The 12,502-nt window shown below is 38.3% G+C and overlaps 3 protein-coding genes across 4 annotated transcripts in view; all 3 read right to left on the reverse strand.

The window, feature by feature from the left end:
• LOC107586171 (lysyl oxidase homolog 2A-like) overlaps positions 1-7,472 on the reverse strand; it is a 24,825-nt gene extending 17,353 nt beyond the window's left edge. The window contains exons 1-2 of the mRNA XM_016273443.1: positions 7,457-7,472; positions 5,973-6,148 (exon numbers count right to left, since the gene is read on the reverse strand). Of these exons, the coding sequence (XP_016128929.1) occupies positions 5,973-6,148; positions 7,457-7,472 (192 nt within the window). The remainder of the gene's footprint in view (positions 1-5,972; positions 6,149-7,456) is intronic.
• LOC107586211 (CD59 glycoprotein-like) lies at positions 7,025-9,331 on the reverse strand. Of its 2 annotated transcripts, none has more exons than XM_016273475.1 (3): positions 9,181-9,331; positions 8,435-8,575; positions 7,025-7,837 (listed from the first exon to the last, which is right to left on the reverse strand). In XM_016273475.1, exons 1-3 carry the CDS (start codon positions 9,227-9,229, stop codon positions 7,620-7,622), a joined length of 408 nt encoding a protein of 135 aa, XP_016128961.1. In that variant the 5' UTR covers positions 9,230-9,331; the 3' UTR covers positions 7,025-7,619. The 2 variants fall into 2 exon arrangements, with proteins under 2 accessions (XP_016128961.1, XP_016128962.1); XM_016273476.1 differs by having other exon boundaries at positions 8,435-8,548; positions 9,181-9,322.
• A 2,015-nt stretch (positions 9,332-11,346) lies between these two features.
• The window catches only part of LOC107586126 (transforming acidic coiled-coil-containing protein 1-like), a 24,685-nt gene continuing 23,529 nt past the window's right edge, over positions 11,347-12,502 (reverse strand). The window contains exons 12-14 of the mRNA XM_016273361.1: positions 12,385-12,491; positions 12,150-12,270; positions 11,347-12,031 (exon numbers count right to left, since the gene is read on the reverse strand). Coding sequence (XP_016128847.1) covers positions 11,963-12,031; positions 12,150-12,270; positions 12,385-12,491 — 297 coding nt within the window. The 3' untranslated portion in view covers positions 11,347-11,962. The remainder of the gene's footprint in view (positions 12,032-12,149; positions 12,271-12,384; positions 12,492-12,502) is intronic.

Here is a 12,502-nt window from a genome sequence, read left to right on the forward strand (position 1 = left end):
TACATTTTAGCAATTTAAAAAATATTAAAAATAATTTTTTACACGGCACTCCTGCTCTCGACAGACGGCACCCCGGTTGGGAAACACTGATCTAGGGTACATGAGTCTGATATGACAATATTCGGCGGTCAAATATTTTTGTATAATAAAATCGTATATACGACCATTGTCCCTGACAACCAATCACTTACACTGGTGGATTTGACTTTAAATTTCTTGGACTCGATTCCAAATTCAAGACCATATTTTCATGGTCTTTGTCTTGTCATGGACTCAACTACTTCATAACATCGGCTACATAAGCATTTTTACACTGTCTGAACCTTTTAGACTCAGACTCAACCCACTCAGTTCTCTGTCTGGATTTAGACTCGAATAAGCTGGTCTAGACTATAACAAAATTAGCTTCTACAGGTTCTGTGAGCAATTTCTTTTGCACCAGTGGTACTAAATGGAATTGCATTGTTTGGACGAACAGGTAGTCCGGTCCCAAACTCACACAATTGGCAGAGATCTTTCAAGATGGGGTGTCCACATTTTTTGTCCAAACCCTGATAGCACACGTACATCACAGAGATGTCTATTTGACGTCTGCATTGACATCTGCAGGACGTATTTTTTAGAGTGTTTGCTCATCTGCAATACGTCTAGGACATTTCCTATCAGATGTCAAATAGACGTTTAGAAGATGTCTTTAAGATGTTTATGATTTAGAATGTATGTAAAACGGACATCTTACAGACATCTATGAGATGTTTGTACACAGCATCTTGCAGATGTACGAACAGTTCTCTAGATACTTATTTCAGTAATAGCTATCAGGTATCAGGTACGTGTGAGATATTTCCCCCCCCCCCAAAAATGCTTTTAAAGGCATCCTAACCTCACATCTGACCTCCCCTCCCTTTACTTCTTGGTTTTGAATCTAAAAGCTTTCTTTGTCTAGAAATCACAAAGTATATCGAGTTTCCTAATTTTGTTGCAAACGGAATGTGAGAGAAAGCCTATACCTCTACGCCTGGTGGAAAGTCCTGACCTTTGACCTCTTCAGGCTACATTTAGCATGCAGGTTCACTACTGGTGCATTCTGTTGGTCTGGCTTGTTGACTTAAGAGCATGCTTTGGCTGGAGGTGAATATATATTCCAATCAATCACCATGACAAGCAGAGTACAAATCATTATAAGCATTTAATCTTCTTCAGGTCCTGTCTTTTTGCCTCATGAACATGACCTTACAATATTCAAAAGTTCAGTCCTGAGAACTGCTAAACAGCTGATGAATTTAATGTCAGGTCGTATTGTATCTTAGCAAGTTGCATATTCTCATCTGCATGTCCTGTATATACCAAGAATATGAAGTTGTGTTGGTAGGAAACATCCTTTGAAGACAAACATGCAAATAAGTTAAATAATCATTAGCTGATTAATTGCAGCATTTTCTTGAACTCAAACCAAGCAAAGAGTTTGCATGCTCTGAACCTTTGCTAACCACTCTTTGGACCTCCGATTGTTTCCATGTGTGGTGGCAGATTGTGTGTGGTGGTGATTCATTTGATTACAATAAATTGTTCTTCTGTTCCACTGAATGTTTACAAGAATACAAAACAGACAATTCACTCATTCATTTACCTCTGCTATCTGTTCTGAGAGCCCGTCTTATTAGTTTAGACAATACATTTGTGTCCAGCTGTGTTTGGTTAGTTGTAAGTATAAAATCTGTTTATGTTTCAGAGGCAGATAATATAGTGGGAAAACTGTGAAAAGGAAAGCTATCTTGGAAAGACATTCATTAAATCAAGCATTTTGTGTTTTTGCTAGAGGTCATCCAACTAAACAGTCTTAGAATGACATGCCTAAACTGTTTCACAAGCCATTAAACCCAGCTAATCAAATATATATAATATATATACTGCACTGCATTTATGGGCTCTGAAATAACACAAACGCTAATGTTAACGCTAAACACTACATGTTTTCCGGGAATGTAGTGTTTCTTTAAATGTCTATAATAAGCTAATATGATCATAGCAGCAAAACCGCAGTAAAACCATCCATCTGTCATCTTCTCCTACATCTTTAAAGAAGGTCTTTAAGAGGTAATGTTTGCTGGGTGGAGCACACACTGGTTAATGTCAGGTCGTATTGTATCTTAGCAAGTTGCATATTCTCATCTGCATGTCCTGTATATACCAAGAATATGAAGTTGTGTTGGTAGGAAACATCCTTTGTAGACAAACATGCAAATAAGTTAAATAATCATTAGCTGATTAATTGCAGCATTTTCTTGAACTCAAACCAAGCAAAGAGTTTGCATGCTCTGAACCTTTGCTAACCACTCTTTGGACCTCCGATTGTTTCCATGTGTGGTGGCAGATTGTGTGTGGTGGTGATTCATTTGATTACAATAAATTGTTCTTCTGTTCCACTGAATGTTTACAAGAATACAAAACAAACAATTCACTCATTCATTTACCTCTGCTATCTGTTCTGAGAGCCCGTCTTATTAGTTTAGACAATACATTTGTGTCCAGCTGTGTTTGGTTAGCTGTAAGTATAAAATCTGTTTATGTTTCAGAGGCAGATAATATAGTGGGGAAACTGTGAAAAGGAAAGCTATCTTGGAAAGACATTCATTAAATCAAGCATTTTGTGTTTTTGCTAGAGGTCATCCAACTAAACAGTCTTAGAATGACATGCCTAAACTGTTTCACAAGCCATTAAACCCAGCTAATCAAATATATATAATATATATACTGCACTGCATTTATGGGCTCTGAAATAACGCAAACGCTAATGTTAACGCTAAACACTACATGTTTTCCGGGAATGTAGTGTTTCTTTAAATGTCTATAATAAGCTAATATGATCATAGCAGCAAAACTGCAGTAAAACCATCCATCTGTCATCTTCTCCTACATCTTTAAAGAAGGTCTTTAAGAGGTAATGTTTGCTGGGTGGAGCACACACTGGCTAGCTGGAAAGGTAAATAAAAGCAGGCAAATATACATTAAACCAGTGTTGTTTATACGTATATGATAGAAAAAGTGTTTTCCAATTTTGGCAAAGGATAATATTTGTGGAAGCATTTTGTAATCCACCGCTGGTGATGCGCTAAGAATTTAACACTGTTTGGCTGCCAGTTTTAGCTACCCTTTGTTATTTCTGACATCAAATTGTCCATTGATGAGAAAAAGATAGATTCTTGCTTATAAAAACATTGGCGCTGGAAAAAGCCTGAGGAATCTGAGTGTCTGCCGTACTGGTGTTTGAGAATTCCCTCATATGAGCTTCACAGAGGAGAGCCTGTGTCTCAGACTTCTGGTATGTGATGCAGGGAAAAGTCACGATTACACCTACCAATAGCTAACAACCTCTCACATTGATTCACAGACTGTCGCCTGACTGGTGACATCATAGGAAGTTGAACCTGACGGCTGGTATTTTTCATACCAGGCCAGAAAAACAGTGTCCTTCATTGAAATCTATTAACCAACAGTGTTTCTGCTTCTCACAATTAAAGAATTCACATTTAATGGGTGGGATTCCATTTTGAAATCATTCCTTTCATTAGTCAGCGATTCCCAAAGAAGGCATCAGAGGAGTGGGGGAACGTCTCAGGGACGGGAAGGATCGGGGGAGAGACCCACAATGTGGTAAAGTCATTAAATCATTAAATCTTGGGGTCGTGGAAATGGAAAAGCACACCATAGGCTCTTTGATCGCTCTCAAAGGTCCATCTTTAAACCTGCTTACCGTGGTTGCCATAGTAACATGGCAAATATACAAATATCGGTGATTCTGGCACAGACCTTTGCAGCAACATAGGGGACAGCTGGCACGTCATAAAAGGAGAATTGAATGCTAATAAACTATTCTAGAGCAGCAAACTTTGGAGAGGAATGTGTGACCTGTGGTAACAGACCTTAACTTCCTTTTATCCAAGAGATAAAGTGACTGAGAATGTTCACCAAGAAGGGAGAAAGAGTAGAACCTCAACTCAAAACTGAATTTCCGGATATGACAAAGAAATGTGGTCATTTGTTTAAGACTGGTTCTGGATAGGATTCTTGGCTCTTCTGATGGGGAAACGCTGTGGTTCTGATGATACAGTGTGGTTTTTGGAGCACATTGTCATTCTTTGAACCCTGCAACTCCTAAAAAGTCATTTCAAAGGCATATCTGGGTCTTTCTTAAACCCAATTACCACCAGCAGACCCAGAGGCAGATAATATAGTGGGAAAACTGTGAAAAGGAAAGCTATCTTGGAAAGACATTCATTAAATCAAGCATTTTGTGTTTTTGCTAGAGGTCATCCAACTAAACAGTCTTAGAATGACATGCCTAAACTGTTTCACAAGCCATTAAACCCAGCTAATCAAATATATATAATATATATACTGCACTGCATTTATGGGCTCTGAAATAACACAAACGCTAATGTTAACGCTAAACACTACATGTTTTCCGGGAATGTAGTGTTTCTTTAAATGTCTATAATAAGCTAATATGATCATAGCAGCAAAACCGCAGTAAAACCATCCATCTGTCATCTTCTCCTACATCTTTAAAGAAGGTCTTTAAGAGGTAATGTTTGCTGGGTGGAGCACACACTGGCTAGCTGGAAAGGTAAATAAAAGCAGGCAAATATACATTAAACCAGTGTTGTTTATACGTATATGATAGAAAAAGTGTTTTCCAATTTTGGCAAAGGATAATATTTGTGGAAGCATTTTGTAATCCACCGCTGGTGATGCGCTAAGAATTTAACACTGTTTGGCTGCCAGTTTTAGCTACCCTTTGTTATTTCTGACATCAAATTGTCCATTGATGAGAAAAAGATAGACTCTTGCTTATAAAAACATTGGCGCTGGAAAAAGCCTGAGGAATCTGAGTGTCTGCCGTACTGGTGTTTGAGAATTCCCTCATATGAGCTTCACAGAGGAGAGCCTGTGTCTCAGACTTCTGGTATGTGATGCAGGGAAAAGTCACGATTACACCTACCAATAGCTAACAACCTCTCACATTGATTCACAGACTGTCGCCTGACTGGTGACATCATAGGAAGTTGAACCTGACGGCTGGTATTTTTCATACCAGGCCAGAAAAACAGTGTCCTTCATTGAAATCTATTAACCAACAGTGTTTCTGCTTCTCACAATTAAAGAATTCACATTTAATGGGTGGGATTCCATTTTGAAATCATTCCTTTCATTAGTCAGCGATTCCCAAAGAGGGCATCAGAGGAGTGGGGGAACGTCTCAGGGACGGGAAGGATCGGGGGAGAGACCCACAATGTGGTAAAGTCATTAAATCATTAAATCTTGGGGTCGTGGAAATGGAAAAGCACACCATAGGCTCTTTGATCGCTCTCAAAGGTCCATCTTTAAACCTGCTTACCGTGGTTGCCATAGTAACATGGCAAATATACAAATATCGGTGATTCTGGCACAGACCTTTGCAGCAACATAGGGGACAGCTGGCACGTCATAAAAGGAGAATTGAATGCTAATAAACTATTCTAGAGCAGCAAACTTTGGAGAGGAATGTGTGACCTGTGGTAACAGACCTTAACTTCCTTTTATCCAAGAGATAAAGTGACTGAGAATGTTCACCAAGAAGGGAGAAAGAGTAGAACCTCAACTCAAAACTGAATTTCCGGATATGACAAAGAAATGTGGTCATTTGTTTAAGACTGGTTCTGGATAGGATTCTTGGCTCTTCTGATGGGGAAACGCTGTGGTTCTGATGATACAGTGTGGTTTTTGGAGCACATTGTCATTCTTTGAACCCTGCAACTCCTAAAAAGTCATTTCAAAGGCATATCTGGGTCTTTCTTAAACCCAATTACCACCAGCAGACCCTCAGGCTTGGTTTACCAGCTCTGAACTTGCATCTGCACTGCTTATCAGTAAAATCCCCAGTGACTAAGCACTTAATAAACTAGCATTACATGAACCTAGAGTTGACGTACCTCAACATTGTTGTTCATGGTATTGATGAACCTGTGGCCAGGGATGCGCTTCTGATTGCAAATCACCCCAACATCCTCGCTGTGTCGGCAGTCTGACACCCCAAAGCCATTTGAGGGGCATTCGGCTAAAGATTTCTCTCCTCCTGTGCAATGGACGTTGTCCAGCCAAATGCGTCCTGTGGAACAAAGAACAATTGTTGGTTTTGTCAATCACCAGCAGATGTTGTGTATTGGAAGATGTGTTGGTGTTGCTACCAGGCTTCTTAATTCACTTAAACGAACAGTTCAACTCTCAAAATGTACTGGGTTACTCTACCTTATCTATTTCAAAACCTGTATGACCTTAAAAACTGTGAGTTTCTGAAGAATATTCTCTAAAAATCACCATAAAAGTATCATTAAAGATGTTCACACAACTTCTGTGCTATATTCCAAGTGTTCTGAATGTCAGACCAGTCAAACCAAAATAATTCAAAAGTTCACTTAAAATCGTGACATCTGCATGAATTGTTCTTTTAAGGCTGGAATAGACTACATGACTTTTGCCCCGATTTACAGTCTGAACAAGTTGATGCTAATTGCTGAAAGTCAGAGCCAGTCTGCAGAATTGAGTTGAAAGATTTCATAGAAAATCGTGTAGTGTATGATGGTCACAGACTCCGATTTTTCCTGCGTCAGACTATGAATCCATCCAGTCGGAGGATATCAAACATGTTTGATATTGTCAGCCTATTTTAGAGCAAATAGAGCCAGTTTCAAAGAAAATGCTTAGGCCTAGTCCCAGACTAAAATGCATGTCTAGGCTGAAAGAAACTTGCACTGACATATCTTAAAATATGTCAAAAAAATGTCTTAAAAGATGCAAACCAGTAATGTTTATTTCTAAGGCATGTTTATAAAAACTACTTAAATGTCCTAATTGAACTATGGCCTAATCCTGGCTTAATCTAAACCCTGTCTGTGAAACCAGGCCCTATTGTTTTAATTTGTCACGCGTCTCCTCGCAACAAGGCGCATGACTTTGTTGTGAACATAAGGACTTTAAGTCTGCTCGATTTTTAGACGGCGTTTTGTAGTACAGACGGCGTAAATTACGGCATTTTCACAGCAGAACCACCATTAATGTCGGCGTTTATTGATGCAATCCAAAACGCCGTTAATTTTGCCATTTGGCCATCCATAATACGTCGTAATTTACGGCGCTCCGTTTGACAAAGACGGTGTCTCTAATGTTTAAAACGCCGCAATTGACAGCGTTTTGGGTGGTAAAGAGCGGCGCAATGGACGGCGTTTATGGATGTTTAAAACGCCGCAATTGACAGCGTTTTCTGTAATGTAAAAGCGCCGTAAATTACGCCGTTTAAGGGATAATGAACGCCGCAACTGACAGCGTTTTTGATATTACAGATATTTTACAACTAAAATATTTAAAAAATATATGTGTTTTCTGCACACCAGGCGTCTGGTTAATGGCGAAATGTGACCCGTTTGGCGTTCCATAGTGTAACCACAAGAACACACACACAGATTATGCTGCGGCCCAACAGACAAAAGCTCATCTATCAGTTACATTAACGCCTTTACTCCATCGTTTATTCTTCATTTATTTATTTTACATGTGTATACTAAAGGTCTCTGTGTTCAGGTTTACAGGGAAATGAGAGCCAGTCTAAGTAGCAGGACCCCCAGCAGCAGGACAGGGCTGGAGCTCAGGCTCATGGTGGCGTCGTGGAGATCCCCATGGCTGTGGGACTGGTAAGGGCCGTTACAGTCATCATTGAAGCAGCATTCCAGCTTCATCTCACCATTGCTCATGTGAGACTTGTCACAGAAAGACTTGTAAGCACATGACTTCATCACAGAGTCTGCGGTGAGGGAAACACATGGTGGTACCACAAATCAACACTTAAAAAAACATCTGCTCAGTCCAAACATTGCTGAAGGATGCGTCAAATAATCCATGTTTGGTTTGCACATTTGGTTGAGTGTGTGTGCAATCCAGCAGAAACAGTATTATGTAATAGTGATGACCGGGGCTAGTTGTCACAAGAGTTTTGTCCCATTAACTGCAGGTTGAGTCATAACTGTTTGTTTTCTGTAGCAGTGGTTTTGTATATCGGTTTCAAACATAGTCTTAAATCAGCATCATTTTTATGAATTCAGTCTTCCAAACGAAAATTTCATGTTTTATTTTCAAGCCATATTGTATCGTGGATTCGCGTCACAACCAATATTCTATTCCTGTGTCTGTGTCTATACAGAAAATGCCTTTAAACACACACACACACACACACACACACACACACACACGAGTAGAGTAAAAACGTGTGACAACTAGGCCCGGTCTCTTCTATATTAAACTGAAACACAGCACAGACATGGTCAAGAGTGATGTCACCCCCAAGTGGTCAACATGGGAATTGCAATATGAATCACTGTATTCAGTGTGTGCATGTACTCACTGGATCCTGTGATGGTAGAGCAGGCATCTGCATGAGCAGGACACACAGACGAGCCCTGCCGGTGACACTCGTCCGGGTTAGTAGCTACACAGGTGTAACACTTCAACCCCTCACCTTCACACATCGGACAAGACAACACAGCTGATCTGAGATTAAACCGCTTCAAACTCTATACAGATACTAATAAGAATTTCACAAGGACAGTAGGAATATAAAACGATTTATGTTTTGCTATCCGCTGTATAATAATTACTGTTGCTTCGTTGCAAAAATGTATAGAAAATTTAGATTTAATTTATAGTAGGCTATATCCTTATTACATATTTAATACATATTTATTATAAACAATAACAACAGTAGTAATAGCCTCTTAATAATACACTTTTTGTATACATGTATACACCGATTTCTCATGTGTGACAAAAAAATATGTTACCATTTTTGGATAACACTCTATTTTACAGTGTTATATGTACTTATAGTAATAACAGTAAATTATGCATAGTTACATCCAATAACCCAAAAAGGTGCATGTTGTTAATTAATATTACTCAGTATTTGATTGTATAATTATACTGTAACAATGACACCTTAAAATAAAGTAGGCTATAATCCATTATTATAAGTATTTTTGTAAAATCTCGATTACAGGAGTATTATCACTCAAAGTAATTGCAGGATTAAATGAATAACCATAAAGTGCAATGAAACTGTTTGGATCTGTTTGGTACTATGCAGATACTCACTGTGTAGCACAGCGGTGAACAGGACCAGCGCGGCGAGGAGAGTCTTCATGTTGAGGAGGTTGTATTAGAAAAGTGCTGGGACAGTGTGGAAGTCTTCACAACAAAACACTTCAGCACCTCTCCATAATCCTACAGTGAGCATCCATCACATGAGCATTACACCGGCTTAACACACACAACGCATCTGCGTAAGTAACAGCAAACGAGGGGAGAAGCAGGATGAAGGGGGTTGCACCAAGAAAGAAGGGAAATGATTTATGAACTGGATATTAAAATAGTTTTAATTCAGATTTCCTTTTAAAATTTAGTGCAAGACTTATGCAAATCAATTATACTTACTTTCACCAATTATATTTTATCTGTGTACAGTATATTTTCATATTTTGTGTATTTGCAGCACACCACTGTTTTGATTGAATTCATTGCAGTATATCTGTCCTCAACATAGGGGCAATCTCTTAGTGGGTGCACATATTAATATCCAGTCTACCCTGTCACCAGATATCCCTCTTAAGAAGAGATTAGCTATGCAACACAATCACAGCGTGAGAATTATTGAAACTATTACGGACACATGCATCTTTGCATCTTATAACACTTCTTTCAATTATTGCAACATTTGGTTTACAATAAGGTCCCATTAGTTAACAATGAGCAATAGATTTATACAGTATTTATTCATATTTGTTAATGTTAGTTAATAAAAATACCAAACTTCATGTTCAAATAATATTAAGAGAAGCAACTTTTGATTTTAATAAATGCTTTAGAATTTTTTTTTATTGTTAGTTCACGATAACTAATGTCAACAAACGGAAACTTATTGTAAAGTGTTATTAACCAAAATATTAAATTCTAAACCAGTTTGATCAAGCAAATTTTTTACTTTATTCAGGGAATGCATTTATGCACAAAATATATATTAGTCAACTGGATTTCTGTGCAACTCTCTCTCTCTCTCTTCCACTTTACAAACATTAATAACACAATAAAAGAGCATTATTCTTCTCATAAAAATATACACAGGTCAGTGAGTACTGTAAAGAACACCGACACGCTCCTGAAACGACAACATGACAATTTACAGGCTCGACTTCTCCACACGACCCATTAATGTTTGGCACACGGATAGCGGTTTCATTTGGCAGTTGGTTATTCTGAGCTGAAATATTGCATAAGATAGCACAAAGAAATTGTGGGTAAAAAAAAAAAAGAAACAACAGCCAATAGAAAGCATCACTTCAGCATTAGGCACATACTTTAGCAAGTCTGGCAAAAGATTGTCAATTCTTGAAATGTCTTCATTGAATGTTTTGAAAATGATTCGGTCCAGTCGACACAGCACAACAAAACAGAGAGTAAACTTGTGATAAACTCTGTACTTCATGCAGACTTTGAAACCAGAATAATTCATTAATAAAAGAAAGTTTAAGTGCTTTCAGTTAGGTTTGCTTTTGTGTTGTCAAATTTTGCAAGCAAGCATTTGATTGGATGATTATGACCTCATGGCTAGAAATAAGTAACCCATCAGAACATCTAGTAACACCATGAGCTCGCTTAATATGATAAATTATGATAATTTGGCACCTAAACACACAGAGAGTAAGAAAACAATGGATGGAACTACAACCGTCTACAAACTCTCTTCAACAGAAGCTTTGAATATGCAAAAAGCTACTCCATGAAATAATATTCCAGGTTCAATACAAGTTAAACTCAACAGCATTTGTGGCAGAACGTTGACTAATATATCATTTTGAATCGTCCCTCTTTTTCTTTAGAAAAAAAGCAAAAATTCAGTCGATGGTGAGGCACTTACAATGAAAGTGATTGGGGCAATTTTTGGTCGATTTAAAAGAAATTTTCAGCTCATAATTTAAAAGCACTTACATGAATTCTTTTGTTAACGCTTGCATATTATTTGAGCTCTACAGCTATTTAAGTCATACTTTTTTGGTTTTAGGATTTAAGACTTTATGTTGACATGTCAACATAATAGTAAAATGGTTTTCAACCATACACAGAAAATCTTAGCAACCAATTTCACACTAAAATCATGTTAATATGCATATTGTTTACTTCTTGTAATTAGTGAATATTGTAATGTTTATATTTACATTCACTTCCATTGTACAGGAAGTGCCTTACTGTAACCCAGATTTTTGCTTTTTTTTTTTTTACAGATGAATTTTCATGGTAATCAACATTACACCACCAGTGCTGTCAACTGATCTTGTACTGAACTCGGGATATTTCTTAAACTTGTATCAGGACCTCTAATATATAACAAAAAAAATTACACAGGTTACAGTACTTTCCAATGCAAGTAATGGAACTAAAAAGTTGCAAATAACATGATTTGCTCCCTCCATTATAAATAGCAGCAGTGCGATCATGTAAACCATGAACAAGGCCAATGACCCTCATCCCATGTCTGTTCCTTTACACCTGAACACACACCCAGAGGGCTCTCCCAAACACTCATACACACAGCTGCCATAACAGCCAGCAGAAAGTCATCAGAATGAGATATGTGGGTGGTTTTTCCCACCCTCTTCAAGAAACATTTTATTCCACCACTTATCAGTGTGTAAGTCCAACATCAGCACTTTATGAATCTGTAAAAACATTTGGGACTTTTATTTGATTCTTCAGCTCATATCTTGTTTCTTCCAGTGCCTGAGCCAGACCCATGGAAAAGTGACTCCTTTCCAAAACGAGAAAAATAAAATAAAATGGGAGATCCAGTGGCGTTCTTGGTCAGGGTGGGTTCTCCTTCCTCTTAGTCCGTGGTGCCCATTTTTGCAATGAGCTCATCACAAATCTTAGTAAGCTCTTCAATCTCTTGATTCTGGAAACAATGTGGATTTTAAATAATGCTTTCTTAGAAAACTAAAAAGCTGATTTGATGTTACAGCATGTGTTATATTGCATCGGCTGTGGGTGACGGTGAATGTGTGAGAGTTTACCTTCGGTTCGATTGCCCGCTCCAGGGACTCCACCTTCATCTGCTCTTTTCTCAGGCTGGCGTTCAGCGCCACGCTCTCTGCGTTGGCCTTAGTTCGCACCTGAGCTATTTCCTCATTCGCTCTGCAAAAACATACCCATATCAGAGATCAATCAATAGTGTAAAATACATTAGATTAAAGATCAAATGCAGACGGGAAACTGATGAATCACTTTAATGCTAAATATCGTCCTTACTTGTCAAGTTTCTCCTCTGCGTGGATTTTGAGGGTCTGATAACGTTGTTCCTCCTGCCTGACGCGTGTGAGGTAGTCCTGAGCGCACTTCTTTAGCACTTCCTCATTCTGACAAGAGA

Source organism: Sinocyclocheilus grahami, unplaced genomic scaffold, assembly GCF_001515645.1.
Source record: "Sinocyclocheilus grahami isolate Dianchi unplaced genomic scaffold, SAMN03320097.WGS_v1.1 scaffold78.1, whole genome shotgun sequence".
NCBI lineage: Eukaryota > Metazoa > Chordata > Actinopteri > Cypriniformes > Cyprinidae > Sinocyclocheilus > Sinocyclocheilus grahami.